The 13,279-nt window shown below is 45.1% G+C and overlaps 1 protein-coding gene across 3 annotated transcripts in view; it reads right to left on the reverse strand.

Annotated features, from left to right (window-relative positions):
• Window positions 1-13,279, reverse strand: part of BCL11B (BCL11 transcription factor B) — a 97,241-nt gene that overhangs the window by 71,411 nt on the left and 12,551 nt on the right. For all 3 annotated transcript variants that reach the window (XM_054275301.1, XM_054275299.1, XM_054275298.1), the window contains exon 2: window positions 10,836-11,201. In XM_054275301.1, the coding sequence (XP_054131276.1) occupies window positions 10,836-11,201 (366 nt within the window). The remainder of the gene's footprint in view (window positions 1-10,835; window positions 11,202-13,279) is intronic.

A 13,279-nucleotide genomic window follows, 5' to 3' on the forward strand; every position in this document is an offset into this window, starting at 1 on the left:
TTTTATTTCTAGTTAATGGAAAAGAAATGTTTTAACTGAAACACAGGCCTGAATTTCTAGCTGTTCATCTCCATCTTTTTATTTTCTTGGGACTCACAATCAAATACTTTTAAGAAGTTAATTGTGTCACAATTAGTAACACATTAGTCCTCCGATATTTTTAATAGCAACCCAGGTTTTTCCCCAAGGCGCTTAAAAATGGCAGGCTCGGCTATATTCTCCCTTTTTTAAAACTCCCATGCACTTTCTTCTTTAAAAAACTCCCACATGCATTTCACTTGGTCTGAAAATACCAGCACAGATCTTAATCCTGCCAACGCTTACAGACATGCTTAACTTTGTGCACATCAGTAATCCCGCTGGCTGCAGAGGGCCACTGCCGCCCCTACGGCTTGGTGCATCTAAGGATGGAACCCGGCCCAAGCCAATGGCAAAACCCCCACTGACGTCAGTAAGGTTGTGCCTTGACATCCAGTTTGTTGCAGGATCGGGACCATCCTCATTTCAAGGTACTTTCCCAAAATCTATTTTGGTTTAGTTTTTTGTTTGGTTTTTTCTTTTTCTCTCTCTCTCGTTTTCTCTTTCTGCTCTTTCTCCTCCTCACCTCCCACACTCGCTCTTGTGGGGCCTCATATTGAGACCACTTGAAAACTTCTGCCTTTCAAATCCCTCCGGGAGGAAAACCCCCTCGCTGAGACAGGAAACATCCTTTGCAGGTAAAGCTGAAAGAAACTATTTTGCTCCACTGTGTGCATTTGAGTAAACTAATTAAAACCTGGGAACTTGGGTTCCAACTGATGCCAAGAAGCAATCATTAATATGAGCTGAAGTGAAATGGGAAGCTCCAGACATTTAAAATCAGCTGTCAGGGGAGAAAAAAAAAAAAAAAAAGAAAAAAAGAAAAAAAAAAGTGGAGGAAAGAGGGAAAGGATGTTTTGTAATTTTTGCCAAAAAGTCAACTCACTGCAGCTTGAACTGCATGGGGTTAAAAGACGTTTGGGGGGATGCTATACAATGAGGGCATAAGCCCTGGTGAAAAGCAGGGGAGGCGAGCAGCGGCTCGGAAGCGCGGCGGTGCTGTGAAGAGCGGGCAGAAGTGAGCAAACCAGCTGAACCGCTTGCAGAATTAATCAGTAACAAAGAGACTGGAGCTGTTGGCGGGCTTCAGCCCTTGAACCTGGACTCTGCTCTATAAATTTCAACTTGGAATGGCTCTCTACTTGTTGAAAGACAGGTTGGCTCCAGGCCAAGACATAGGGGGAAGAAAAAAAAAAAACAGAAGAAAAAAAATTCCTTCTTGCTCCGGAAACTTCCCTTCAGTTTCTAACTCTTTTTATGAGCTAGTAATAGGGTAGTCTAGAAAATGGAGAAAAAAAAGTGGGTCTTGAAAGGAAAAAATGAACCAGAAGTTGGTTTAATAAGGAAAATAAAACAAGTAGGTGCTAAGTTCAAATCTGGATTTTGTCTGCACACAAGTACATCAGCTCTAATAGAAGACTTCAGAGCACCTCGGCAATAATTCAAAGGAGACTTTTACAGTTACATTAGCTGACTACAGGTTTGACTCTGAAAATAATAAATGTCTTAAAAGAGGAAGAGGGCTGTTTAATCCTTGTCTGCAGCCTCATCTTGATCTTGTTCTCTCCTCCCCCACCACTCCACCTTGTTTAAATGACCATTACAAAAGCAGTGTGGTATAAAAAAACATGTAGAACCATCATTTATTCAACAGCATCCTTTCTTATTTTTCCCCTCTCCAAACAGGGCTGTGCAGGAGAACTGATGCTTTCCTCAAGCTCTCCTCACTGCCAAGGCAGTCTCAGCCACAAATACCCTGCTGCCGCCGTGCTTTCCCAGCACGAGAGACAAGGAGCGGGCTGGAGCAGAGTGAGGGGCTGGAGTGCAGAGGGGGGGAGCTGTCAAAGTGGGAAGAAAGAAGGCAAACATCTATTCAGAGGCCAGATGCGCTGAGCAAGGTCAGCTGCAGAGACACAGCCCTTTGCAGCAGCTATGCAATTACATCCAAAGGCTGCACAGCACAGAGAGCCCCACAACCTGCATGCAAGGGCTGGACTGCAGCGTCTGGGGCAGCTGGAAGAAGGTCTATAACGATTTTAATTGCTCTTCCAAGATGCTAAAAGGTAGATGAGATGCTCTTTAACTAGAGCAGAAGGCTGATGCTCTGTACCGCTTGCAAGAATACATGCAGATAAATTACCCTAACGAGAGAATGGAGAGAGAAACAGGGTAAGTGCCAGCGGTGATCAAAACATGAAATAAAATAGTGAAACAAGATGCAGCTTAATCATAACATGGAGGACAAGGATACAAGATCTTGTCACCAAAAGTGGCTGTTAAGGTAAATTAGATTAATCACTCCCAGCTCTCTTCCTCTCCAAACTCCCTTAATTTTAAAGAAGAGGCTGACTCCTGTGAGGCTGCACATCATCCAAGACTGCTGGACATTTAAAGCTATATACGTAGCATGACTGCTACAGACACACATCCTGTACTTCCACTTGCCAAGAAAATAGGGATCTGCTACTTGGTAGGTCTTTTCCATCTGCAGATTTTATGACTCTGCCGAGGGACCAGTGAGCAGTGTCCCCCTTTTCTCGCTCAAGAAATATGCTACCAAATGCCAGAAGAAGGAGAGAGTTTAAGAGCTGTTGGGCTTAACAGTGGTTTGTGCTGATCACACTTGAATCTTTCTGCAAAGGCGTACATGCAAAGAGAAAAAAACAACAACCACTAAGTAACCACTTCACATCTGCCATTAACGTTATTAAACTCCTTACAAGCAGTATCTACCCCACCTTCCCCACTACACACAAACATACACACACCCCCGAGCTCTGCAACACAGCAGCTAGGAGCCAAGACAGCTCTCCTCTCCTCACTGCAGCAACCACATTCATTCCTGTTAAGGGGTTAACGATTCATTTCCACTACTTCTCTCGAGAAAACCTACAATGAAAACATTGGCTCACGAAAGCGTTCTCACTGCCAGAATGCCACAGCGCGAGTGAAAAGTCCGTTTTGTTTTCATTACATCTCTGGGATTTCCGGCTTAACTCCTGAGCTTAGACACCAAATCCCTAGATACCCCACCCACCCAGTTTTTCTTCTTTTTTTTTTTTTTTTTTTTTTTATAACATTTCTACTGCACGGCCCACCAATTACCATTTGGAGGGTGGGAGGGAATGGGGAAAAGAAACCATGCGGAAAAGGATGTTCTCATTGGAGGGAGCACACGCATCTCCCAAGACAAGAGTTACCCAGTTTCTCCTGGCTTCTAGGATTTTCTGCTGAGAAAAATTTCTATACCTGGCCTCTCTCCTCTATTTCTTACCCTGCGGGCTCCCATCTTCCCACTCGGCCACTGAAGCCAGTGCTGAAAGTCAGCCCCAAATCTATGCCCTTTGAAGTTATGTGACATGACATAGAAATCCAAGCCTTTCTTGTACAAAAAGTATGATTGCTTCACAGAGTTGAGCCTCTTTTTTCTCTAGTTATGATAGAAAAATGTTCCAATCTCAGAAAAAACCTAGAAAGGTTCAACCTTTATGTCACAGCTGATTTGGTCACTGTGTGTATAGGCAGCACAGTTCAAACACTGGCTGAGAAAGAAAACCAATCTATGGAAAACACGTGAAGGGAGACAACCTCATGCTATAGCAACACTGCTGTCCTGCTCAAGCAAAGAAACCACTTCTGTGCCTTTAAGTATTTATCCACCATTGGAAAAGAGCATTGTTGGAGACAGCTTTTGCCATTTATAATACTTCCACACACCCGGCTTTCCTTTAGCTACATCCCAATCCAAAATTCCCCTGCAAACACATACAAATTCTTCCTTGCAGTCAACACTCCAACAAGCACGAGCATATTGCTATTTGTCACATCCACACAAATGCCAAAGCAGTCCACAAGCTGGTTGGGCACTACTTTTACTTTGCTCTTAAAAGTTGCTCACAAAGTTGTCAAGAAAAATGAGTAATGGCTGGCTGAACAGTGCCTTTTCACCATTCACTGTTACTGCTGCCTATGAAAATCTACCAATCTTTCCATGGTTAATAATAATCAGATATGCATACAGTTTCGGGACACATGACCCAAGTAATTTCACAAAAGGATTTAAATAAGGGCCAAAATGCCACTTTGTTGGGTGACACTTTTAGTGGGTTTTAACTCTGAGTAAGTCCAGAGTTCTTCCATTGAATTAAAAGAGGCTAACAGCAGTGCCAACGTGGTACAACAAGCAAGTTTTGCTCTTAAAGAGTGACTCCTCACATGCATTCACCCCAGAGCAAGAAGACCAGCTGTGTGTACTGAATGACCTTCTTAAATCCCCTCTCATCAGCCTGCAAAATGGCACTTCTGTCGGAAAGGTTTTACCCAGCATTGTCACTCATAAAACTGAAGCTGACTATGACTAGGAGAGATTAGAGAGAGAGAAATAACAGCAGCAAGCTCCTGTTTCTCAGTACGGCACACCATGCACTCGGGGGCAGGTCCTCACTCGTGCCACCCAGCCAATCCACCAGGGTCCTGCTGGTTTCAGGGGAATTACCCCAGGTGAAACAGGGGCACAGCAGGGTAGACTGGACCCCCATCACTCCTGCAGCCTTGTGGGAATTCTCCTAACCGCACACAGGGCACAGAGGATAACTTTGAAAAATGGGATGATGAGAAGAACAAAACAAAAAGCAAAGATCAGCAGGGAGAATCAAGAGCATAATATGCTCAGTATTTTTTTTTAATCTGCTTTTAAAACTCGGTGTGATTAATTTCACTCTTTACTGGCAGATGCCACAAAAGCCTTGGTGCCTGGCAGGGCCAGACCCTGGGCAGGACACAACTGGGACAAGCTGAGGTGGCAGCAGGGAGAGGGTGGTTGGTGGCCTCGGGCTGGGTCTGAGCTGAGGGTGCTGGAGTGGGGCCCCAGGGTGTGGTGCAGTTCAAGCAAGGGGAAGGAAGAGTTTTGTAACTGGCAGGTTTCTCACCTTTAACTCTTGCCGGGGTTAGCAGGGTCGCCTTGGTGACTTGCTGCCTCGGTGAGAGACACTGGAACCGCTGCCCTGCGGCTGCAGCCCTGGGGGTGGCGTGCTGACAGGCACCCTCCACACTGCCCTCTCCTAGGAGCTCCCACAGGGGCACAATGGTGTTCCTTGGGGAGCCCCGTGCTGACCTCCAGCAGCAGCCTTAAAACTGCAAGCCACCAACATTTCAGCAGCCCTTGTTGAAGCTGGAAGCCTCGGCAAACCAGGGAGGGCAGCTGCCACTGCGGGCTGCTCCTGTGGGCTGAGGGTGCCTTGTCCCCAGAGGAGAGCCAAGCTCCCCAGGCATGACCTCCACCCCCACCCAAGCAGGTGCAAGCAGGGCTCTGGGTGAGATCACCCTGCTTGTTTTTCTCTCCACACCCCAGCAAGGACCTCAACAAGGTCCCAGGGGCTGGAAGCTTGCTCGTTAACCCACTCTCAGGGCACTGTCAGTTGACACCTTCCTTGTGTCATGTGTCCTCCCCTCACTGTTCAGCAACACCAATTAGCAAAACGTGTTGCTAAATACCTGCTGAAGCAGCAAAGGAGTAGGAGGAGGTGACCAGGTAACTCCTCTGCACTCAGGAAAACCCTAGCAAATTCAAAGGCAGAAACAAGCCTGGAAAAGCCTCATGAAAAGGATTGCAGCTGAGTTTCTCAAGCACTGTCACCACACACTTCTAGAAGCCTCTTTTTCTTCACGTACTGTTTTCTCCTCACCTCGCTTTTAGAAGTCACCCCTGCAAGAGCCATTACCGCAGGGAGGTTCTGGTAGCAGCACCTGGTGCCATGACAGCCTTGGGAAGGGGACAGCCACCAAGCCCTGCTCCAGCTCAGCTTCAGAGCACCTCTTCCCAACCTGCCTGATGTCACCGTGGCAGTCCTTGGGCTGTTTCAGCTCTCCTTTCCCTCCCCGCACGTGTGAAGGCATCACGCCGGCTGTCTGAGTCCTGCAGTTAAATGTGGGTGCACGGGTCCATAATGGTGCATTGTAAGAGAATGTCTCAGGGTAGGCAGCAATAATAATTAGCTGTCAAGATTTGAAAAAAGGATAATCCATGCCATTGAGTTAACAGTCACTCACACAACACACATGGATTTAACTAATCTTAATTTGGAGAAAAATAACAATTCTAAATATATCAAATAGCCCATTTCATGGCAACCTGCAGCGGTGTTTATCTCTGGCTTCCAGCACATGCAAGTTATTTAGTTTCTCTCACTGGCAGTTTTACCATTCAAAAGCCTGAAATGAACATTCATGGAGCAGGGGTTGCAGTTAAATCCTGCCTCTGACAGGGAGTCTTTTTTCATGATGTACATCTAGTACAATGTATGGAGCCCAGCACTGGTGGCCAGGACAGGATGAATGAGGAATTCCAATCACTCCCCTCTCCTCTCCTAGCTCTATCTTTGCAAGAATTAGCTCACCATCTTAGTGAACCTGTGCTGCTGCTGTAGTTATATGCTTGTGAAGATCTGCTGGCCTGAAGGTGCAGACCTGCCAGTGAGTCTGGAGAAGGTCTGGTCCAAGTAGTGCCTGCTCCACAGAGGCTCCCTCCTCTTTGCTGGGGTGCTCAGCATTAAAACCATTCAGCATTAAAATCAAGCCGGCTGGTACTTTTTTTTGACTTTAAGTTTCAGAGAATCCTGCTAACAAACAGACCACAGGGCCACAGGGAAGAGATGAGATACCATTAGTGAAACGACAGTGGGAGCACCTTCCAAGGTCATTCTTCAGCCAGGACAGGTCACCTGGTTATGCCCAAGATCTGATAAATATGAAAGATAAAAAGAGGTATAAAATACAACAGCCGTCTATTTTTTTCCAAAATACCTGTCAGCAGTGAAATAAAAGAAGCAGTGACCGATAACTGCTTGCCAACTCATTGGCCTGGTTATGTTTTGCTGTGCAACAATCTGGTACATCTCTTCGATACTATCACACCCTCTGTACAAGAGGCAGAACTGATTCTCAAACAGGTCAGCCAATTTGAAAAACAGAAAAAAAAAGCCTTCACAGGGCAGACTGCTCCTAAGCAAGTCACGTCCTCCCAGTGCCAGCTGACATGCTACCACACATCTTACGGACAGTGGTAACTAAATGAAAACACCTCCAAAACTTGGATTTGCAAGTTACCAGTCAGGGAGAGATGACAGATTTCATTATCAGAAGATCTTTAAAAGCTGATTGCAGAGACAAAATTGCCTTTGTTTCCACTGGAATATAGAAATGTCTGTCAGAGATTTGTGTTGCATACATAAAAAATTCTCGTGGGCTCCTGAGTTCTGCCTCAACGTGTCCCTCAAAGCAGCACAAGGTCTGTTGTGTGGTCAAGAGGCATTCAGTGACTGGGGCAAGAAGAGCTACCAAGAAAGTAAAGAAAAGAGAGGGAGAAAGACCTGAGGAGCACACTGTGCCAGGATGAATAGTGAGCGCGGTTTCTGCATCCCAATATCCTCACACCCAGAGCGACAAGAGGTACAATGGCAGAGCCAAGCTCAGCACTTGACATACCCTCAGAGCATTCAGCCTTGGGAAGCTGCAAGGTCTGGTGGCTTAGTCACACCACAGAAGGCTTTACAAATCATTCTGACCAAATAAGAAGGTCTGCAAGAATAACACAGGATCAAGGAGAGGAGCTGAAACCTCTTCGAGGACAGCAGTGGTGGCAGCATATTTCAGGGAGCCAGAGTGGCGAGTGGGTGATTTCTGGTTTCCCTCTTCAAATATAAAGACTCAATTATCTTTGAACAGCTTGCTTTACACATGAATTGACACATTTATTTTACAATAAATAACTGAAAGTTATCTATGTTTCCTTTACTGTTAATCTACACAAAGAAATAATAAACAGAGCTTGTCTACAAAAATGCAACTACTGCAGTCCTCAGAATTCAATTAAGCTAAAATAATTAATGCTTCCACCATATTAAATTACTTTATACATTTGAGCCACTGAAGTTTTTTTTTTATTCTTTAATCTTTTTCGCCTTTTTATTTAATAAAAAAAAAAAGTTAGTTTCAAAGGGGGGGGGCTGGCTAGGAGGGGGAAAAAGAACATGATTTGCTGTTAAAATGTAATGGTCTCCTTTAGCTGACACAGCATGTAGAGTGTTTTGTGCCTTTGATTAAAATAACATTTTAAATGCTTTGAACAAACATATCTCCCCATACTTCTAAGGGATTATTTTACATATTTCTTGGTGGAATAAAGAAATTCATTCTTCCTGTCGCAGTACAGAAAGGCTAAGAATATCTTTCGTCACATATAAAGTAAAAATACTGTAGGCTGTTGCATTACTACAAAAAAAATAAAAAAATAAAGAGAGGGGGTGGCAGGGTAGGAGAAAGCTGCCTTAGAGATTAAGTTTCCCTTTTATGAAATCGTATTTAGTCTCTTTTTTTAACAAATCTAACAACAATGCTCTACAGCCGCTCACTGGGAAATACCTTTAATGTTAAATGCAGATTCTGATTTTCTTGGCTAATGCAGAAAGCCTTTCTATTGAAATATAAATAAGGGGTTTGGTATATCCCACTAAAGCCTTTCCAGTGAATGACTTCTGTGGGTTTTTCATGGCTACCCTCCATGGCTGTAATGTGAGGCTTTTATCCTACTATTGAAAACTATCCGCTGCTATTAAAAAAAAATATGGAAGGACACTGCACCTTTTTATCTCAGAGCTGGGCTCCTAATTGAGAAAGTATTATTACAGCACTGTTTAGTGGATGTCCCTATCTCCATGCACTGCTGAGAAAATGCCAATCAAATGATAAACCCTTTTATTTTTCTCAATTCAAAATCTTTCCTACATATTTTTCATTTGATATTCAGTTTAGTCTGAAAGAGATTAGGTGCTCCAGATTGGCTTTTAATTTTTTTTATGCCTTTTCCCCGTGTGAACATCTCCTTCATGACCTCCCAGCAGATTTTCTGCATGGCAAAAGCTTTGGTTATGTTGTTGCTGACCCCCAGAAGATGGGATGGGACAGCACCCTCTGCTCTGGGAGTAACCACTGAGGTACTGTAGACTGAACTTGGACATAGATTAGTAAGAGATGAGCTCTGGACTGCAGCTGCAGCAGAGCTCTCCTAAACCAGCCTTACTAAGCACTGCACACCCTCTGCAAGGGGCTGAGCGCCATCAGCTTGCACAGAGATCAACAGCTTTTGGGAGTGCTCAGCACCACTCAGGCAGCCTTCAGCAGAGGAAGGAAGGTCCTGAATATTTCCCTTCTGCTCCTACCAAATGGAAAGGAAATCTAGCCCTCAAATCTGCTACACCATGATGCAATCATCTCTACCAAGGAATGTATTCACGACTGCAAAAGGATGAGGAGAGCTGAAAAAGGATGAGGAAAAGACGGGGTCAGGTCTCACGGTAGGTTTGCTTCCAATGCTGCAGCACAGGCCTGCCACAGCTAATGCTCCCAGAGCTGACAGCTGCCCCATGTCAGGGTGGTGGCTGCACCCCAAAAAATACTCTTAGAAGGAGACAGTGTAGTCAATGGGCATTGTATGCCCTGTCCTAAAAGACAGGAGGTCTGAAGCCTGCAGCATTTTAAAGCCTACGCCCTCAGTGATGTGATGCCCAAGCCTGTCAGAGATGCTGGGGACTGGCTCAGACATCTCCAACACTAAAGGCAGAAATCTCTTAAGCTTCAGTTGTGAAGATGGAGCCTCTCACCTGTCTTCTGGGGATCCCCTCATGGGAGCATCTCTGCCACAGGCGGGATCCTGGACTGTCAGATCTAATCCCATAGGACAATTCCTAGATAAATCGGGATAGTGGCAGCAAAGGCAGATTGTCACTGGTCCTCTGTATGGGATGCAGTTGGTTTGAACAAAAAAGGCCCGTTTGAGGGGAGATCCTGCTGTGTAACATAAAACCCCCACTCACTAGCAGGGAGGAGAGTCATCCTTTCACCACTGCAGAGGGGAAAAACACCCTGCTTGATGGAAGCAACCCCATGCCAGGCACTCTGCAGGAACCACTGCACACCACCTCACCTAGGTGGATAATCATCACCTGCCTGCCCACGTCTGAGGGGGGGAGGCCCACTGAATCAACGTTAACCTCACCACATGTGAGAGTTTTAGAAAAAGAAATGCCTGCAATCTGCTCACCCAGGCCAGCCTGTGCTCTTGTATCCTTACTCAGAAGAACTCTTTGGGGTGTGCATGAGAGTGGACGTGTTACCCATCCAACCCAAGCCATCTAAATAAACCCAGAACAGGCAGCACAGGCAGCAGTGCAGGCCGGGAAGCTGACATCTACCCCAGGGAATGAAAAATAAAGGATTTAATGAAACCCTGCTTTAGCTCTCACAAAAAAAATATCTTCTTTCCACTACCAGTCAATGGGAAGAGGATTTTTCCTAGCGTCAAGACGCAGCCCTTCCCAGTGAGTCTGCATGTGACAAAGGGTATCTGGAACAGGACTGAGCTGGGCACCTCAACAAAGTCTCCTATCCCTCTGTCACTCCTACTTGCTTAAGGATGCTCCTGAAATGTTTTCTGACCCAAACTTTCTGCCTTTTGCCAGATGTACAGCCTGCCCCTTAGCTCTTCCAGCTGCCTGAGAGGCCCCTTTCTCCAGCAGCTGGCCCTGCACAGACAGCTACAAAGAATTAAACAGGGCACGGACAGCCCTGCAGAGCCGTGAGGATCCTCCAGATGAATGGCACCTATAAAGACGTGTTGCTGAAGCCTGTTTCATGGCACTTTCTAGAGGACTCTAGTTAAAAGATTACCTAGGCAAGTTGATTGAGTGTAAAACGTGCTGTACCTGCAATGTTCTCCTGCTTGGGGCAAATTCCTTTTGTGGGCGTGAGAAGACGGTCTTCTTCATCGGGTGTGACTTGGATCCCGATTTCCACTGGCTCTGACACTTTCCTGAGCTCGGCGCGTGAGGAGGGGGGAGGGCTGCTCTTATCCATGCTCTTTTCATAGCAGACACCACCAGTGCCATTGCACTGTTTTCTCTTGTGCTCTATAAAAACCAAGATGTCTCCCAGCGGGAAGTTCATCTGGCACTGTCCGCAGGTCAGCAGGTCGGGGTCTGTCCCGCCTGCGGCGATGCCGATGCCGCCTGGGTCTGCTATTGCCAGGCTCTCGTCCTCGTCGGCCAGCGCCGGTTCCACATGGTCAGCCTCTGCTTTGCATGGACAAGGAGAAAGAGGGAGGAAAGGGGCGAGGGGAAAAGAGAAAGAGATTGCTTTGAGTGTTCACAGACTCTGAAGGATGCATCACCAGAGGCCCGGCCTCCCCGCACCCCCCTCAAAGGAGCCAAGCCTGATTAGATCTTTCTTTTATTTTTCAGCTTTTCCGCTCTCCCAGAATGATTTCAATATATTTTGCAACCAAGCCTGCCTGAAACAAAATGGAAAGGCTGACCTGGCATAGCTTTCTTGACAGCTCCTTCCCACTGCTGCCAGCACTGCAAGGATATCAGCAAAGAGCCATTTTGCAAGCGTTCAAGCCCCGAGTCACATTCTGAAATAGTTCCTCTCTTTTTATCCCACCTTCTCATTCCCTCCGCGTCTCCCAGCCATCTGGCCAAGGCCCCATCCAGCAAAGCTTATGCACCCAAGTCTTTCCTTCTTTTTCAGGGAGAGGGGGAAAGCTTTTATGCACCCAACTATCAGGACTGGGCTCCCCACAACACACAAAATTAGCACCACCTTGTCCCATTACAGAGTTACCAGCAAGATTAAATGACCACCCATTAGCAGAAATTACAAAAAACTTCTAGCAAGACTAACACAAGCAGGGTATGGTCTCATGAGCAGTTAAGGGGTTTCAAAACTGTGTACAGTGGGAAAGGGAATGAGGCACTTATTTAACATACTGGAATATTGGCTGAGCCTGAAATATTCCACTCTATTTTTCCAATGCCAAAAACCCTGCCATTGCTACATAGGCTAATAAAAGTTTTTTTGTTTAAATCTTGTCCACAGACGTGTTGAATTTCCTACCTTTACCCCCAAAGACTGGGAAAGAATTTCTGGGTGACTTGAATCAGTTTCTAGGAAATATGTAACTTTTCATGTCACAATTAATAAAACGCAGTATGTTTTAAATCAGTATTTAGAAGATAATTTTTACACTATAAAATAATTGTGGATCACAATCCATTTTTGAGGCAAAACATGGTTTTTTGTTTGTTTTCTCTTATTCTGCCATGTAACTGCCAAATCATACAAACCTTGGACTTTACTCAGGCAAAATTTCCACTGACTTTTGCCTAAGGCTGGTTTGCCTCTGCAAGGACTATAGGATTTGGACTAAACAAAACAGAGGAACTAACAGTATGTAAATCAGAGACTGAGACCTCTAATCGAATCAGGATTAAAGGAATAGGAGGAAAAACGTTCTCTATTAGTTTCCTCATGGATTTCCTGGGAAAAGTAAGTAACACGAATATCTCAAAGAAGTAAGACTGTGATAGACAGATGTTATAATTCAGACCTGGACTCTTCTCCATTCTGAAAACAAAAGGGTTTTTGTTCCACTCTACAGCAATTAAAAAAAAAAATAAAATAAAAACAAAACAAAAAAGAATAAAAAAACAAGAAACACATAGAAAAGGGGCAAGAGGTAGAAGGTAGAATGCATTGCCTGGCAACAAAAATGGTTAAGCCTCGAAAAAAGGTAGTTTAGAAAAAGAATCACTCCCTTTTCTGCCTTCCAGAATAAATAACTGATCAGCATATCTACCAGCTGTATTACAAGTTGCATCAGAGCTCTCTAGCAGCAAAGCAGAGAGCGGCAGCAGCAGCGGCGGCAGAAAAGGACGGGGACCCCAGAGCAGTGCCCAGGCACGGACCATCCTGCTGGAGCCAGCCACGGGCACAAGGAGGCTCATGCTTCCCAACTCACCCATTCTGAAAATCATTAATTACCGTTTTCCTCTTAATCTAGGTTTAAAAGGAGTTTGAAGACAATGCTAAGCAATTAATTCACCAATTTATATCATGAAAAGATGTCTCCTTGCCTTAGTGAAAATGTGACTATAACCCTGTGCTGAAAAGGCACTGCTGGGGAAGGGAGCGGATACCTGCGAACAGTGTGTCACGATGCAAAAGGTAATTATTTAGTGCTGCAGTTCCCTTTAATGATCTAACATTGAGCAATATTGTTTATATTGAAGAGAGCTTGCACCTTTAATTACCAATTACATATACATCATTTTAGAGCCAAAAGAAAAGGACTGTGAAAAGGGTCTTTTAG

This window comes from Melozone crissalis, unplaced genomic scaffold (assembly GCF_028551555.1).
Source record: "Melozone crissalis strain CALT ecotype California unplaced genomic scaffold, PUWL_Pcris_2 ptg000018l_1, whole genome shotgun sequence".
In the NCBI taxonomy this organism is placed as follows: domain Eukaryota; kingdom Metazoa; phylum Chordata; class Aves; order Passeriformes; family Passerellidae; genus Melozone; species Melozone crissalis.